This window comes from Nicotiana tabacum, chromosome 13 (assembly GCF_000715075.1).
Source record: "Nicotiana tabacum cultivar K326 chromosome 13, ASM71507v2, whole genome shotgun sequence".
NCBI classification, from domain to species: Eukaryota; Viridiplantae; Streptophyta; class Magnoliopsida; order Solanales; family Solanaceae; genus Nicotiana; species Nicotiana tabacum.
Genome location: NC_134092.1, coordinates 122,216,980 through 122,234,115, shown reverse-complemented (window position 1 = coordinate 122,234,115; position 17,136 = coordinate 122,216,980). Strand labels below are relative to the sequence as shown.

At 34.8% G+C, this 17,136-nt stretch overlaps 2 protein-coding genes across 3 annotated transcripts; one reads left to right on the top strand and one right to left on the bottom strand.

The window, feature by feature from the left end:
* The first annotated feature begins 910 nt into the window (after positions 1–910).
* Positions 911–8,386, top strand: LOC107769200 (malate dehydrogenase [NADP], chloroplastic-like). 2 transcript variants are annotated; one of them, XM_016588399.2, is made up of 14 exons: positions 911–1,273; positions 1,544–1,637; positions 3,316–3,402; positions 3,506–3,590; positions 3,928–4,109; positions 5,651–5,721; positions 5,807–5,897; positions 6,476–6,550; positions 6,622–6,723; positions 6,807–6,929; positions 7,488–7,556; positions 7,649–7,717; positions 7,932–7,985; positions 8,100–8,386. In XM_016588399.2, the coding sequence occupies exons 1-14, from the start codon at positions 1,107–1,109 to the stop codon at positions 8,151–8,153; spliced, it is 1,323 nt and encodes a 440-aa protein (XP_016443885.1). In that variant the 5' UTR covers positions 911–1,106; the 3' UTR covers positions 8,154–8,386. The 2 variants fall into 2 exon arrangements, with proteins under 2 accessions (XP_016443885.1, XP_016443886.1); XM_016588400.2 differs by lacking the exon at positions 3,316–3,402 and having other exon boundaries at positions 917–1,273.
* A 640-nt stretch (positions 8,387–9,026) lies between these two features.
* On the bottom strand, positions 9,027–15,244 carry LOC107769199 (NAC domain-containing protein 53-like). The gene is made up of 6 exons (XM_016588398.2): positions 14,804–15,244; positions 13,572–13,852; positions 13,027–13,215; positions 10,019–10,492; positions 9,820–9,928; positions 9,027–9,725 (listed from the first exon to the last, which is right to left on the bottom strand). The coding sequence occupies exons 1-6, from the start codon at positions 14,970–14,972 to the stop codon at positions 9,322–9,324; spliced, it is 1,626 nt and encodes a 541-aa protein (XP_016443884.1). The 5' UTR covers positions 14,973–15,244; the 3' UTR covers positions 9,027–9,321.
* Between the last annotated feature and the right edge of the window lie 1,892 nt (positions 15,245–17,136).

Below are 17,136 nucleotides of genomic sequence, written 5' to 3'. Positions count from 1 at the left end.
TTTTTCAAAAAAAAGAATAAGAAAAATCAATAAAGATGAAGTCAACTCCTAAAGAACTGAGTTGCAGCGCCAACTGTACTTACATATTAGGTTTTCCTCCTCCTTTCAAGAAAAATTAAAGGAAAGAAAATCCAACAACTCTTGGCGGTCCTTCACTTAATTTATTCCTATTTTATTTTAAGCAAAATAGGAACAATTAGTATTTTGACACACATTCTACTTACATTTGCTTAAAGTTACCTAGTTTCTATAAAAATAAAAATAAAAAACTTATAACTAAGTAATTGTCTTTGAATTAGGTAGTTTTCCACTTGAATACCTATCTTTAAAATTTTGAAAAGTATGAATTCACCTCTCTACCCGACTTCAGTCCCTAGTTTCTATGACTTCCTTTTTGTTCAATGACCTTAAACATGTCTTATAAATTAATAATAGCACTTTTACTATAAAAATTAATCTTATCTAATTTTTCCATAACAGTAGATAATTATCTCATGTTTCTCTAGCAGCCGAAAGAAGCGCAAAAAAAAAAAAAAAAAAATAACGAGTGGGAGTGCACATGGTTAGGGACCGAGGGGCCCATATATATTTGGCCTCAGTAACTTTAGCGCAGATATTATGTATAGTATTAAATAATCTACTGAATATGTTAACATATTAAATTTCGACCACAGTAACTCAAATGATTAGTGAGTTCGGCGATATTTGTAATTCATAAAATTCAAATTCTAAATTTACCTTGCACATAGTAAGGTCAATAGGTAAAAACTTATATGCACAAAGTATTTTCGTATAAATATTCAATACGAGTAAGTATTTACAAGTCAAAATATAGATGACAAGATGCAACATAAAGGTAAAGGGATGAGGATAGTAGTTGACAAGTGTCATATCCTATGGCCTTATACCTACATTTCAAAATCAACACTTGATCCAAAACCCTGTCCCTCTCTTCTCCCTCCAAAACCACAAACTCATTTCCCCTTTCCCCTGTCTTCTTCCCTTCCAAACACTTCTCAATATTCCCTGAAAACAATCTCACCTTTTTTTGCCCACTTCACTTGTCTTTGTATTATACACATACTTCTTCTTTTCTCTCTGCTACAATGGCAGTAGCAGAGTTTATTCCTTCTTCTTCATTTACAAAAAAGACCAATGTTTACTCATCACAGTTTTCTTATGTATCAGCTCAGATTTCCCAGAAGCGCCGTTTCAGTCTTAGGCCTCTACCAAGAACTCATTATTCTCAAATTTGTTGCTCTGTAACGTCTAAGTATGTTGCTACTTTCTTGATTTTTAAAATATTGATGATGTTTAAATCTTTTTTTTTCACTACTAAAAAAACAGAAATTAGCGACACATAAATTCTGTAGCTAAACAGTAAAATTCGTTGCTAACGGATTAGCGACATATTATAAAAAAAATTCTATTAGCTATGTGCGATTTAGCGACAGATTAACGACGACGTTCGTAGCTAATTCTAATTTTTTTTAGTAGTGTTTTCTTTTATGATTTAATTTTGTCATCTTAATTGGTGTTGCAGAGAAGTTCAAGCGCCAACAGTAGTACAAACTGATGATCCAAAGAAGAAACCAGAGTGCTATGGAGTTTTTTGTCTCACTTATGATCTCAAGGCTGTAAGTTCTAACATGCATACTCTGAAACTTCTCTTAGATTTCTTGAATTTGATTTAAATCATGATATGAGTTTAAGTTGTATGCATTATTTGTGTAAGAAATATAATTAGGTAACTTATTTGGTAATTATATTTATATTTCTAGGATAAACATTGATTGTAACCGGTAGCGGATCCACCCTTCTAGGTGAGGGTGGCATGGCATCCACTGGGTTGGCAAAATTTGTATATACGTATGCTGAAATTTTCTTAAGCAAAGTTAAATAGTTAATCTTGCCACTCGCAGTCTCAAACTAGACAAAAGTGTCATGATTGTGAGGACGTTTTGCGAGGTTTGATTGTGTGTAGGGCTCATGCTCCAAAGTAAATACTTACTCGTACCGGGATACATTTACACCACTCCAATAAATATACGACACATGTATTTAAAGATATGGTTAACAGTAAACTATAGTTAACTAAATGAAAATTCTCACATTAATTTATCACTTAACCATGGTAAAACAAAAAACAAAAAAACAGCCTAATGCACAAAGCATCCTTCGTTCACACATGGTCCGGAAAGGGCCACACTCAAGGGGCGTGATGTAGACATGGTAAATTAGTATAATTTGGTATAAATATTCGGTGTGGTAAAATAAAAGTATTGCTCTTAATCTCAAATATTAGAGTTTCCTTCTTTTAAAACTGAAAAACTCGGGTCTCGGTGAAAAGTTTGGATTGAGATCAAATTCATTTTTTATAATTTCTTTTGTTTACCATACCATAATTTTGTGCTTTTCTATAGTTGTGTAAAGTTTAAATCATTTTACTTTTAAATTGCAATGAAATTTCATACGTATTGTACAAAAAAACCATAAAATTTTTGTTTTTGAGTTTTAGGGACTTGTAAATTCTCGAATTTTACATTTACTTATGGGGTGTTGTTTAACTATTGAAGATGTTTTTTCTATTTTTTCTTATTCTGAATTGGTGTAGTTCTCTCATCTAAGATGTTATTTTACTTGTACAAATTTTTCTTTAATAGAGAGGGTGTGATTCTCTAAATAAAAAATATTACTATTAATTTTACATGTGAAAATTTATTTTTAATTTATAAGAAAGAATATACTTTCACTAGTGGAAATGTTATTTTTACTTGTATTGTTAATAATAGAGATGTGATATATTATTCAAAATGTTAATTTTATTTGTTTCTTGATATATAAAAGATGTAATTTTTATATTTGTAAATAAAAACCTATTAAGTTGATGTGATCGAACCGAATATACATTTCTAACAAACGTTATAGTCAAGGTGTACATTAAAGTAAATATGGCACCCGCCACCTTCAATTTTTGGATCCGCCTCTGATTGTAACCTGGTCAAAGTGATAATTAATCTGCTATCACAAGTTAAACTGCAATAATATAGTAACAAATATATGAGATAACAAATGAACTTAACAAAGTTTGACTATATTATCATGCGAAAAAAACATAAGCATCCAACTGAAAACTATATTGCTCGGACTTTCTAAAATTGTTGCCACAATTGTGTCAAATCCTAAAAAATACACTACTTTTAGAGGGCATTTTTGGAGCATTTAATTGAAAACGTATGTTGGTCGGACACTTCAAAAAGGTAAAGGGAGACCCATGATCTCTGTTTCTATTTTTCTTTTAAATTTTATTAACAGGAAGAAGAGACGAAGTCGTGGAAGAAAATGACAACTGTTTCTGTCTCTGGTGCTGCTGGGATGATTGCTAATCATCTTCTTTTCAAAGTAAAACGCAATTAACCTTTTTAAAATTTGGAAAAAACCAAATCTTCCTGTTAAATTAGTAACATGCCTGGAAACAAAGTAGATAATGTGTTTGATTTCTCAGCTTGCATCTGGTGAGGTTTTTGGACCAGATCAGCCTATTGCATTAAGGTTATTGGGGTCCGAGCGCTCAATCCTAGCGCTCGAAGGTATGTCTTCAGTTATTTTTCGTTTTCCATTCATTTACATCCATATTTTTTACTCCCTATATTCCAATTTATGTAGTGGTGTTTGATTGTGCATGAAGTTTAAGACTATGCCTATAAAAGCATGCCAGTAAGGGCGAAATGAAAAACTAAAAGTTAAATTGTTTTTACCTATAGAAAGTTGTTTGTTCTTTTTTAAATGGACTGATAAGAAAATAACGTCACATAAAATTAGATCGCAGCGAGTATCACATTTCATCCTTATGCAATTATAGGATATATGTGGAGTTCCAAAACTCGCTGCTTTATTAATAAATAATAATCAGCTGTTAATATGCAGGAGTTGCTATGGAACTAGAAGACTCTTTGTATCCTTTGCTTAGGGAAGTGAATATCGGTACCGATCCCTACGAGGTTTTCCAGGATGCAGAATGGGCACTTCTCATTGGAGCAAAGCCTCGAGGTCCTGGTATGGAACGAGCTGGCTTATTGGATATAAATGGTCAAATTTTCGCTGAGCAGGTTTCTTCTTCTTCTCTTCAGATTATAAAGTTTTTTTTTCGAGAAAATGACAAAAAAATCTTTTAGTTCGTTATGTTTACAAAACTTGAGCACTTTTATGTTTAAAAAATGTGATGATAGTTTTATTTCTTTGAGTTGGCTCGTTAGAAGCACATGAGCCGTTTAAACTGAAAATCCCGTCAAGACAAATTTCTTATTCATTTCCCCTAATAATCTAGTTTTTCTTAAGGTACGAGTTGGACAAATGAATAGGGGAAACATCCGACCCGATGGTTTCCTCAGTTTAAATGGCTTATGTGCTTCTCATGAGTCAATTCTATGAAATGTAACTATTGTCGTGTGTTCTAAGCTATGTTTTAAAAGGCAGAATTGGGACTCGCCTGGGGCTCGCCCCAAGGCGAAGCACTCGTAAAACGCCCCTGAGCTTATGTGTGGGGTTTAGTTCCGTGAGACTTACGCCTCGGCCGGCAGGGCTTACGCCCTGAACACGTCGGGGTTTAGCGTACTGGGCTCGCCTAATAGAACTTTATGCAATTGTGTGTAACTAACCTTGTAAATCCACAAATTTTCTTAATAAAATCGTTAACTATTCAAAATTACTTTTTTCTTAATCATAAATCATTAAGTAGAGAGTATTTTATGTCATAATTAAAATAAAAATTATCACGTTATCCACCAAGACTGCTATGATAGTAAATTTTAAATAAATCTTTCATTTAAAAAGTATTTATTTATTAACTTTTGTTATGTCTTTATTATATAATAGTCCATAATTTTTTTATAATTATTTTTCTAAATATTATTTTTTTCATGTTTACGAGATACAATACTTATTAATTTAATAGCTCAGTATTAGCTATTAATTATTTATAAAATAATTTGTTATCTTGGTATATTGTATGGTGACTTATGTGTCACTTTATTAACTTGTTGAAACTTAAAAATAAATGATGCTAGAGAATCATATTTAAATTGTGAATTATGTTTTTATATAAATTCTCTTTCAGATAGAAAGCATATTAAATAAAAGGAGTATTTTAAAAAAATATCACTTTATAATATCGAAATTCTTTCAAGATTCATTACTCCTTAAGAGATATGTATAAGATTTCGTATCGAATACATTACTTTTGATGTTTGAGTTGTAACGACGTTGCAGCTAATTTGCATATTATGATATATGTCATACTTTTCGTATTATTCATAGTTGAATTATAATTTAAAAATATTCTAAATAGATTATTTGTTATAATTTTGTGATTTTAGTGTAATTTTTATAATTATTTTTATTTTATACAATCTTAAAATTCTTGAAATTAGTAAAATTTAAAGATTCGTGGGACTTACGCCCCATGTCTCAGGGCTTACGCCTCGCCTCATGCCCCTGCCTTTTAAAACATTGGTTCTAAGTATAATAGAGATTAAAATTGCTCAATTTTGGTAAATATAAAGGACTAAAACTGCTCAGATGTATGTTTTTAAGGATTGTCTTAGATGAAATTTTGAGACAATATTTTGCATTGTTTGTCAAATGATTACAGGGGAAAGCTCTCAATGCTGTTGCATCGCGTAATGTCAAAGTGATAGTAGTTGGGAACCCTTGTAATACCAAGTAAAGAAGTGTCTCACTCAATTCCAACTCTGATTTTTCTGTGAATCTGTTACTCCATTGCTAATATCTTTCTGTTTCTTTCTAGTGCATTGATTTGTTTGAAAAATGCTCCAAACATACCAGCAAAGAACTTCCATGCTTTGACTAGGTTAGATGAAAATAGAGCAAAATGCCAGGTATCCCTTCACTCGCTACATTTAAGTATTTGCATTACCTCTTTATAAGATTAATTTTACGTATCGTCACTGAACTTTCTCCACTATAACAGTCAGTAAAGTCACAATACTATTTTCTGTCATCTTAAAGTATAAACTTTATCTACCATAACACTAAAGTCACATGATTTACCTACTATAACGATAAGACGTATTCATCAAGGTGACTATATTGTTATAGTAGGTAAAATTTATGCCTTTAGGGAAAAATTCAGTTACTTTAAAATGATAAAAAATTGTCTCATGATTGTTATAGTGAGTAAAGTTCCAGTGACGGTACGGGAAATTAAACTCCTCTTTCCATAGTGAACAAGAAGGGAGCCTTGGCATAACTAGTAAAGTTGTTGTCATGTGACCAGGAGGTCACGGGTTCGAGCCGTGAAAACAACATCTTGCAGAAATGCAGGGTAAGACTGCGTACAATAGACCCTTATGGTCCGGCCCTTCTCCGAACCTCGCGCATAGCGGAAGTTTAGTGCACCGGGCTGCCTTTTTCCATAGTGAACAAAAAGTAAGAGACAATCTCATGGTTTGTGCAGCTGGCTCTAAAAGCTGGAGTATTTTATGACAAAGTATCTAATGTTACCATATGGGGCAACCACTCAACTACTCAGGTCATTGTGTTTCATTTTCATTTGTAATTTCTTCAAAATCATTAGTTTTACTAACATCATTTTGATATCAGGTTCCAGACTTTTTAAATGCTAAGATTAATGGATTGCCAGTTAAAGAGGTGATTAAAGACACTAAATGGTTAGAAGAAGAGTTCACTGAAAAAGTCCAAAAGGTAAAATATCCAATTCAATATTCTCCTATACACCATTCATCTGTTTTGTTGAAAAGTATCTAATTCTTTAAATTAATTTCCAGAGAGGTGGTGCACTTATTCAGAAATGGGGAAGATCTTCAGCTGCATCAACTGCTGTGTCAATTGTTGATGCAATAAGATCACTCGTCACTCCTACGCCTGAAGGCGATTGGTTTTCTACTGGAGTAAGTTCATTAACTCTCATTCTAACATACACAAGCTTTTGTATCAGTGACTTCACTCATTTACTCTGAGTTACTGTGCCAGTTGATGAAACTTTTATGCATAAAATTGATGGCCTAAGTTCGTCGTACTATAAGTTAGTGTTGGGCGTGCCAAAAAAGTCAAATATTGAAAGTTGATAAGAAAAGAAGATACACAATGTGTAGGGGTACACTTAATAGTGTGAGACTATTCGAGGAAAACCGTGAGAGTTTAGTCCAAAGTGGACTGTTTCACATCATGTTAAGAGTATCTTTGATCTGGCTTAGCCCAACAAATTGGTATCCGTGGCATAGAACAGCTAACTTACTGCCTTTACCCGTCTATGGACCAGTTTACGCACACTTAGAAGAAAATTGTGGGGTTTGGTGACTATAAATACTCGGATGATGTAGGTGACACACCAGTATAGTGCAGTATAACATTACCTGCGCAAAAGACCAAGTTTTCGTTCAATTACATGTTATATGTTTTCATTTGGGAGTTTCTTGTTATAATATTGCTACAAATTAAATGTGTAGGTGTATACAAGTGGAAATCCATATGGGATAGCAGAGGATATAGTTTTCAGCATGCCTTGTAGATCAAAAGTTAGTTTTTTCTCCTTTGTAATTTCTTACTTTATCTTGTCAAATGTTAAGCACACACTATCTTCAGCTCTGAGATACTTAACTGATTGCAGGGAGATGGCGACTATGAACTAGTAAAGGAGGTAATTTTTGACGATTATCTTCGAAGCCGAATTAAAAAGGTGCTCAACCTTTTCTCTAATTTGGGAATTTTGAAGTACACAGTCTTTAACATAAAGAAAACTACTGCTCGAGATTGTGTTGAGACCTAATATAATTAAGTAATTATGTCCTCCCTCTAATCATTTAAACATTCAACCGAGGTGGTCACACAGTTAAACATGGTTAAAAAGACGTGGTGAGATATAATTTAATTAAGTTATTAAAATTGTGCAGTCAGAAGATGAGTTGCTCGCGGAGAAAAGATGTGTAGCTCACCTTACAGGAGAGGTGAGTATTATTAAACAGCCACGAGATACTCTTGAAATTTTTTGTTTTCTTCTTTATCGCGGAATGAACTAAATATTTTTCTCTTTTTCTTTTTTGTTTTCATTTTCCTTTTAGGGTATCGCTGTCTGTGATCTACCAGGGGATACAATGCTTCCTGGAGAAATGTGAAACTACTAAGCAAAACATTTTGCAGAATATATTATCAGAGCTTTGCATAGACAAGATAATACTAGTGTTTACCAACCTCAATGTTGTTTGTAATTTATTATACTATTGATGTGCAGTCTACCAATAAATTTGGATGACTAGGGAATAATATAATGAATGAGACAGTTTCAAGAAGTGCCCTCCTAAAAGGCAAGATATTTGACTACCGCTGAGAGTAGTAATCTTTTCATGCACAAGTTCCTCTATGAGCTAAAATCTTGCCTCTGAAAGTTCTTGTTTGATGATAAATTGCACTTTTGCATCTACTTTCAAAGCACCAAACTAACTTTATAGTTCACAAGTCTAGTAATCCTTGTGAAATATTTATCTTCATAGGAGCTTTTTAATAGTAGTCGTGACCAACATCCATCAGCTCTCGGCTTGTTGGTAAGACGAGAGCTACAAGCCCGATTTCAGGTGGCGCACCCTCCACACAAGCACCGCCCGACGAAGTGGTGGGTTTGCTCTGGGAGAATTAGCCTCCTGTCAACCCTGAGGCTGTAGCATTTTACGATGCTAAGAGATTCGGAACCACATTCGCGGTCTGGAAAATGGATGAATCTCTTGCTTGCGTACTGCTCCTATGAACTTCGCTACTTTACTATATAGTTTTCTGAAGTTTCAATATTTCAATCTAGTCCAACTACGTAAAATGTTAATCGCTATTACTTAACTTAGTTCATCAACGTCTTCCTACATATTCATACACACGCCAAATCAGAGATTTTGCGATTGAAAGAAAAATTTCTATATGATAAACAAGCCACCAGTAAGTAAAATCCTCACGCGGATTTAACACACAAGACAATCATGCTGGCAAAGTTTTCCTACATGTTTCAAGAAAGTCTTCCAAATAAAAACCTCAACAACTGTTATATATAACATGTTCAAGTTTCAGAGCTGGAAGCTTAAAATGATCCAAAACCTCGCTTACTTTAAGCAATCAGTAGACTGCAAACTTTATCTAACTTACCACCCAAAAAAGGAAGGCAAAAAGGAAAAGAAAGAAAATTCCTCCTTTAGGACACAGTATAAAGTCTTAGTTGAGATCTAATAATGTACCGAGAATTTGTATAATAACAGCAACCTCGAGCTTCAGCATAATTGAGCTTCCTAAAGTGCTGATACCTTAACTGGCACAAATTATGGTCCCAATTTTGAAGCTCATACAAAGCATTAGGAACGAAAAGAATAGATAATAGAACCAGCCCCTTGATATGATTGAAGTCGTCTTTCCAGGATGAATGCTATAAAATGACTCCACGGCGGACTCATCACTACCTCGTGAAATGCCAAAAGACAGGAAAATATTGTAATCCGCATGCTTGCCCAATGGCCACCCCGTCCCATTGCTACCCACAGTCATGTCCCTCATTTGAAAACCAGCAGTGACCTGCACTGAACTAGATGACTGAGACAATGAATTCAGACGGAGAGTTGCATCTTTTGTAGGGAACTCTGAAGCAAATGCTGGAGGAGCATGAATATTGCTCAACATCTTGCTTGCCTGCTTCATAAATGGATACTGATGATCTACAATATTGAAAAATAAATAACAATGACCAAATTAGTATATACCCAAAGGTATCATCAGGAACAAAATCAAAATAGAAAGTCCCATCATTACCTGATCCAAATTTAGTCAGTTCCAGTTTAGAGGATGATGCAAAATCATTCTTATATTCACCAAGCCCTTCGTTGGGTGCAATAAATTGCTGAGTTACCTCACCGATGTTCTGCCAAAGTAGAAACATAACATGTAAGCCTCAGCACGAACACTGCTGTAACAGCTAAGAGAGAGGGAAGCTGGCAAAAATAAAGTTTACCTTCTCAGCCAGCAGTGCTTGATCAGAAATTTGATCATCATTTCCAAACAAAACTGAAGGATCAAAACCCATATTCTGGAAATCATCATTTGCATCAAAGAAAGTAAGGTATTCCTCAAGCATGTCAAAACCAGAGCTATCAACCTCAATGGGATTTGAAAGATCATTAGCTTCGAGGAAAGCTTCTTCCTTAAATTGAAGGTCATCAGTTGCATTTACAGTTGGTTCATTAAGCAAGTAATCCACATCTTCAGAGTTCACATTCTTGCTTGATTCACCAATATATTCATGCATGACTGGATCGACATCAACATTCTGTTGAACAGCTAGATCAATTGGTTTTAGCTCGTCAGGTTGCTGCAGCCAATTTTGTGAATCAGAGGAGTTATTTGTCTCCTCACTACTTCCATTTTCACCATAACAGTAGTCCAAAGGAAGAGGAGCACTATTCAAAGTGGTTTCGGTTCCAAGAATCTAGGTGCAAGAGAAGCATTAAGAGAAATCAGAACATATAGATAACCGTAATCCAATATTAACAGCACACAGTTTTGGCAATATTATGAACAGGAAGGGAACACGATTCAAAGTGGTTTCGGTTCCAAGAATCTGGGCGCAAGAGAAGCATTACCAGACATCAGAACAGCACACGATTTTGGCAAATATTATGAACGCAGCAGAACTCTGTGTTGTATTCACAGATGGTGATAAACTATTTTGAAGTTTCATGATATCAGAGACTTCTAGACCTCGTACAACTTCCTATAGAAACGGATATACATCCAAGTTAAAGGTTCAAGAGGTAAGAAAATTACCATGTTCACGTGATCAGAAATCTCAAAGATATTGCTTCAATTAAAAAACACATTCATTCATTTATTTATTTTTTATATGGGTGGTGTCTTTGTCAGCTTGCGCGCACCTCAATTAAATTGAATAAACCAGTATAGCAGAGGCGGGTTTTTTCCAAAAACACATTCATACTGCTCACAAGAAGGATATACCCCTAAGCTGCTCCGATACGGCAGTTTAGGTGCCGCACTCATGTCGACACGACACTAGTATGATTGTGGGTACCGGATCTGGTCAAACAATTTTGGGTACTTTGACCATGACGGACGAAAAAATTCGAGACGAGATACAATTTGATTTCCGAAATAAAAACCAAAACTAGGGTAAATTTGAAGAAAATAGCATACTTTATCTAGGAAATCAATCATTTACTTTCTACAACTTGAGAACAAAAAAGAAATCCACACTTTACAAGCTATACGTAAGTATTCCACATAATTTCTCATAATTTAGAGATATTTTTATATTTTTTATTTTTTTTTTTAATTATGTTTAGCCGGATTCCCTTCCCCGTATCCGTACTAGAATCCGTATCCCCGAATCTTAGAATTTACATTTCAAAGGATCCAACCTCTAGATCCGCACCCGTGTCGGACACCCGCACCTGTGTCCGAGCAACTTAGGTATACCCTAATATACAACTTCACAAGGACCTTTCTTTTACAAGCACTGAAATAGGTTTAAATGTTATAATACATGACTTAATTTCTCTTAGAAGTGCTGAAATAGATTTAAATGTTAAAATTAGATACCAACCCAAGAAAAAGAGACACTCCACTCAGTTAAAACTTATCCCCATCAATTCTCTACCTTAAAAAGCCACTTTTTACTTCGGACAGAAGCAGGAATTACTTCTCAGAAGAGGAAAAGGAAAATTGATGTGTATTAACTTATGAAAACACCAGTACTGCAGAAAGGAACAAGGGAAGATATATATCTATTTTTTATAAGACACTTTAAATTAGAAATTTAAATGTCAATTGACTACTACTGTAAATTTCAACAAACAACTAGCCTGACCATAGCTTCAAAAGGGTCCGAAATCGCAACCACATAAACATTCAACCAGCAGGAACAAAATGCTCTCGGTCTCATACTGTCGTTATTACATCCAAATTTTCACAGATAGGTTTTAGGTAACACCACAGAACAGTAAGACAAGGATGAGTTTTTTTAAAGTTAATGACAAATGTCTTCAATAGTAAGGCTTTAGCGTTCAAACACATGCACTCAGAAAGGATGAGTTTCTATTTTCTGATGATGCCAACAGCTCATGGAGACATGGCCACGAGCCACTAAAAGCAATAGCAAGTTGATCTATTTGCCACAGAACTCAGCAGCAAGTAAATGCACATTCCAGCAAGGCTAGGCTGTTTTGTTATTAGATGATGCATGTCGAGTCAGTAACAAAAGGACCGCGTATCCAGATCGCCATTCCGGGAAAAATAAGAAAAAAGACAGCCAGATTCCCAGAGCAATAGACCCTTAACTCTTAAATCTTAAAGGCAGAACAATGCTAGATAAAACTATGCTAGCTCAAACTTTCGTGTAGAATGCTACTAAACTTCACCAGGTTTAAGTTTCAAAGAAGGCCTGTACACCTTGTCAAATAAGAGAAACAACGAAATTGGAAATGTCCAGAAAGTTGGTGTTTTTATAGTAACAGTGACCTGTTGGTTGCAGATGCATGCTAACTTCTTAGAGTGACTCCTTCTAATGACAAGATACAAGCGATTACTAACATATAGAAATATAGCAAAGTGAGAGCATATCTATGTGTTATAATACTTTCGAACACTAATAGCCTGTTTGGCCAAGCTTCTTTTTGGCGAAAAGCACTTGTGAGAAATACACTTGGGCACTTTTTAAAAGCTTGGTTAAACACTAAGTGTTGCTCAAAAGAACTTTTCAAATTAATTAGTCAACCACAGACTCATTCTCACCAAAAATACTTTTTTGAAAAGCACTTCTAAAATAAGCCGATTTTAGAAGCTTGGCCAAGCAGGCTATAAGTGACACAAGTAACTTGTCACGCTAGAACAACTTGTCAGTTTATAAGGGAGAGAGAGAGAGAGAGAGAGAGAGAGAGAAGGCATTCCACATAACCTACGCATGCACAAAATAAAGGGAACAGCAACAGATATATCAGAGATGAATACCTGGTCAAGTTCAATTCCATCTAAATAAATATCATCATCAAATACAAATTCATCAGCAGCCTCGTCCTTCAGAAGCACCTGTAACTCATCATCCTCCCATTCCTCCTCTATAAAAGGTGCCCCATACTGTTCCCCATTTTTCGGCCCTGCACCACTCTTCTGGAAGACTCTGCATACCACGAACGCATCCTTCCGCCAAAAAGAGAAGAAAATTAGAATAGGTGACAACAATAGGTAAGCATCTTACACGAAGAGGATCCCCCCCACCCCCCAAAAAAGGAAAAGATAAAAAAAGAGACAACCCCACAAGCACTCACAATCAAGGGCAAGCGGGTAGAAAGAAGAATTTGCATTCACTCTGTCCATTTGACTATTTATCTTCAGCATCTCTCTATTTCCCTCCAGAAGCAGCTTTGGGGCAACTGGACAAGAATGTGAGATGCTGATAAATTTTACAAAAACTAAAACAAAGCCACTATTTTCCAATGACAAATATGACTATATACACACATCTTCAAAAAATAAAAAGGAAAAAGAACCCTCACCTGAGGAATTCCAGCTCTATCTAACTCCTCATCAATCAGTCTGTACTCATGCATCACCCAATTAGTCCTCTGACCCTTTGGAGCCCGACCACTGTGAAAAACTAGAGTCTTCTTCATCCCCACAACCTGAGACTTATTGCGATGGACAGCCCTATCCTTTCCAGTTGTCTTCCAGTAGCCTTTTTCTGTAGCTCGGTTCGTCCTTGCTCCATTACCATACTTCTTATCAAGAACGCTAAAGAAGTACCATTCCAAATCTCTTGTTTTCAGCCTCGACTTGCCTATTGCACCATAAGCTTACAATATAACTCACAAATACCTAACAATCAATTCAACCATACTACAGATATTATCATAATCCAATCCCGAATAAGTTGCCAAGTTGCAGTCAACAAATTTTTATCAATCAATGGACATAAGCTTAAAGCTCTGGTTCTAGTACTTCCAGGGAGGCAACATAAAAAATAATTTGATGATAATTATTCACAAGTGATACATGCCGACACATAAAATAGGTACTGCAGTCAGAATATTTACATACATGTGATCGCCAGTTTTTCATTAATAGCCGAAAAATCCCCAACGGCCAGTGGCTCACAGTTGGACACTGTGCAGATAATGAGCCCGCCCCTCTATCCTTCTCTACTTAAATACCCGGCTTTTGTCTCGAACCAGTGACTCAAGCCCAACAACCCACACATCACGTGTTGTGCTCTTACACTAAACCAAACCCCTGGGATCATTGAACTATGGCCAATATTTCTATGACCCAAATTGAACAAAAGAAAAAAAATTACAATTAGCAAGTAGAACAAACCATCACAATGAACTTATGTAATCAGGCATCTATTATAAGTTCAATAGGCACCACTCTTCTAACTAGCATAGCCATTAAGCCCACAAATAAGGATTTAAGATATATAGACCGCTAAAGTAATGAATATTTTACATCATCCGTATAATTTAACCTGCTATAGCAGTTTGCTTACCATTTATACAATTACCTTTTATATTACCTGAATTACATAAATTCTTGGCAATTTACCAATAAATTGGGAAAAAAGTAAACCCCTTTAATCCTTACCGCCACTGACCAACCCATATACACTATGATTTCAAAAGATCTGTACAGACAATCAATCGACCATAAAATTAAAAAAAAAGAACTTTACATCAATATATGAGTTATAGAAGGTTCTAGAAGAAAGGTAAGAACGTTAAAGGGGACTAACCAGGAAGATCCCAAGGCTCAACTTTGTAAATATCAATATCAGAAATAGGAGCAGATTTAATGGGTTTCCCTGTGATTTTACGGCGCAGATAATAACGAACCAATTCTTCATCCGTCGGGTGAAATCTGAACCCCGGCGCCAACGATTTCAACGATCCTCTTGATTCCATCAACCAAATTTCACGATTTTCACGAAAAAATTATCTATACCCCTTGTATACTTAATACAGAGAAGAAAAAAATTGAAGGATTAGGATTTTTGGTAGGCTAATGGACTTGGAAAAAAGCCATTTTTGGAGTACTAGTACTAGTTGAAAAGTAGAATTTAGATGACTTTGTTATTAAGAAAGCAGCTAATTATTAGTAGTAGTAGTAAGCTATTTGTAGTTTAAAACGAGACGATTTGTTTATATTTATTTGCGATAGTCACGTAAATTTGATAGCCCCTTTGACAAGTTTTCGAGGAATAATAAGATATTCTTAACGGGAATAAAAAAACGAATAGTCAGATATTTTTAATTTGACCCGTAAGTGATAAGAACAAAGAGAAGAGTTATTTATTCTTGTTAAAGTACAAGTTATTAATGGCGGAAAAAAAGGTGAGAATGGCAAAAACTTATCGTAGTAATATATTTTGTCTCTTCCATTTATATGGGAAACTTTTTGTATTTTATTTTATTAAAAAAAGAATGACTTTATTTTATACTTCAAATAATTTAATTTTTATTTTTATTTTATAATTAATAAAATTATTATAATTACATAAATATTTATATTTTATTTTAAATTACAAGTTTAAAAAAAAATTAAAATTTTATATCCAATTAAATATCATCACATAAATTGAGACCAGACAAGACAGTGATATATTTCTGATCAATTGGTTAATCCCTTCTCCTTAAAAATGATAAGAAAGTCTTTTAACGTAGATCTAGAATCCACCCTAGAATATATTCTTCGTGAGTCCTTTGAGTTTATCAAAGTAGATAATATATTTTGTCTGTATCTAAAATAAACATCGTAGTTAAATTAGAATTAAAAGGTAACACGTGTCTGAAGTGGCCAAACAGGACACAAAAGGATTTGTTTTTTATTTATTTATTTAAAAGACTACTTTATATTAACTAAACATGCATTACAGGGAGTATCTGCCCTCGGGCAGAAGTACAAAAAGTCTGTTAGATCTACTATCGACACTATTGTGCCTTTGTATTTGATGATGAGTACTAGAGCTATTTGTTCTGACGGGTTCATTACATAGTATTATTGTGTGGGAGTCTATGCTTGTGGAAGGCGAGTCCAACGGTGTATTATTGGAATTGTTTATACTAGCCATCCTAAGCGTCGTATGGCCCTGCTTGTCTTCCATGAGTTGCGTTCAAATGAAGTGTGGAGGATTTGCCAAAAAGATGATATTGCTTTCCATCAGTTTCATCCCAAAATATGCTAATTGATCCGCTACCATATTTTACTTTCTGTATGTGTGAAGTACTGGTGGATTACTAAGGCTCTGGATCAGGAATATACAATCAGTAAGCAAGGGGACTACATTATTAGTGGATTGTGAAGCATTTTTATTACTTCTTGTGCATCCATGTGGTTTTCCAATAGCGTTAGTTTGTGCCAATTTGCAATCCTCATAGCAGTGCCAGAAGTTCGATATCATAACATTGGTTATTGGGTGTTGGCCTGTGTAGCCCATTACCCAATCCCCTTTGTTATCTCTGAATACGCCCCCAAATCCAGCTGATGATTTTCCCTTCTTATATGTGGGTGTATAATATTTAGAGAAGTAAACTCTTTATTTTTCAAAATTAATTTTTTGACCTGATAGCTGAGCGAAGTGATCCAGTAAATCAATAATTTTATGACAACTAGTAGTGTTTATTTTTTAGGCCAATATAATGTCGTTCGCGAAGAACAAGTGTGATATTTGCCAAGCTTTGGCGTTTAAGGAAATCGGTTTCCATTGATTGTAGTCTACAAAATTGTTTATACTTTGAGATAATATTTCCATGCACATAATAAAGAGATATGGTGATAGCGGGTCACCTTACCTAATACCTCTAGTGGGTGTGAAGAAATTGGTAGGGGAATCATTTAAAAGTATAGCGGTAGTGGTTGTGGATACACAGGACATAATGAGAGATATTAAATATTGTGGGAGATTAAAGTAAGTTAATGTTTGGCGTATAAAGCTCCATTCCAATCGATCGAGTGCTTTTTCTATGTCTATTTTAAGAAGCATGTTTGAGCATTTTGACCTAGAATTTCTAAAATGATTTAGTAATTCTTGAACGATTATGGCATTGTCTGCCGCTCGACGATTTTTCT

Coding starts and splice junctions, on each gene's coding strand:
- LOC107769199 (XM_016588398.2), bottom strand. CDS start 14,972: ATGGAATCAAGAGGATCGTTGAAATCGTTGGCGCCGGGGTTCAGATTT. Junction 13,216..13,571: donor ATAGAGCTGGAATTCCTCAG/GTGAGGGTTCTT, acceptor TTTTGGCGGAAG/GATGCGTTCGTGGTATGCAG. Junction 10,493..13,026: donor ATGGAATTGAACTTGACCAG/GTATTCATCTCT, acceptor TCTTGCACCTAG/ATTCTTGGAACCGAAACCAC.
- LOC107769200 (XM_016588399.2), top strand. CDS start 1,107: ATGGCAGTAGCAGAGTTTATTCCTTCTTCTTCATTTACAAAAAAGACC. Junction 4,110..5,650: donor GTCAAATTTTCGCTGAGCAG/GTTTCTTCTTCT, acceptor AAATGATTACAG/GGGAAAGCTCTCAATGCTGT. Junction 7,986..8,099: donor TAGCTCACCTTACAGGAGAG/GTGAGTATTATT, acceptor TTTTCCTTTTAG/GGTATCGCTGTCTGTGATCT.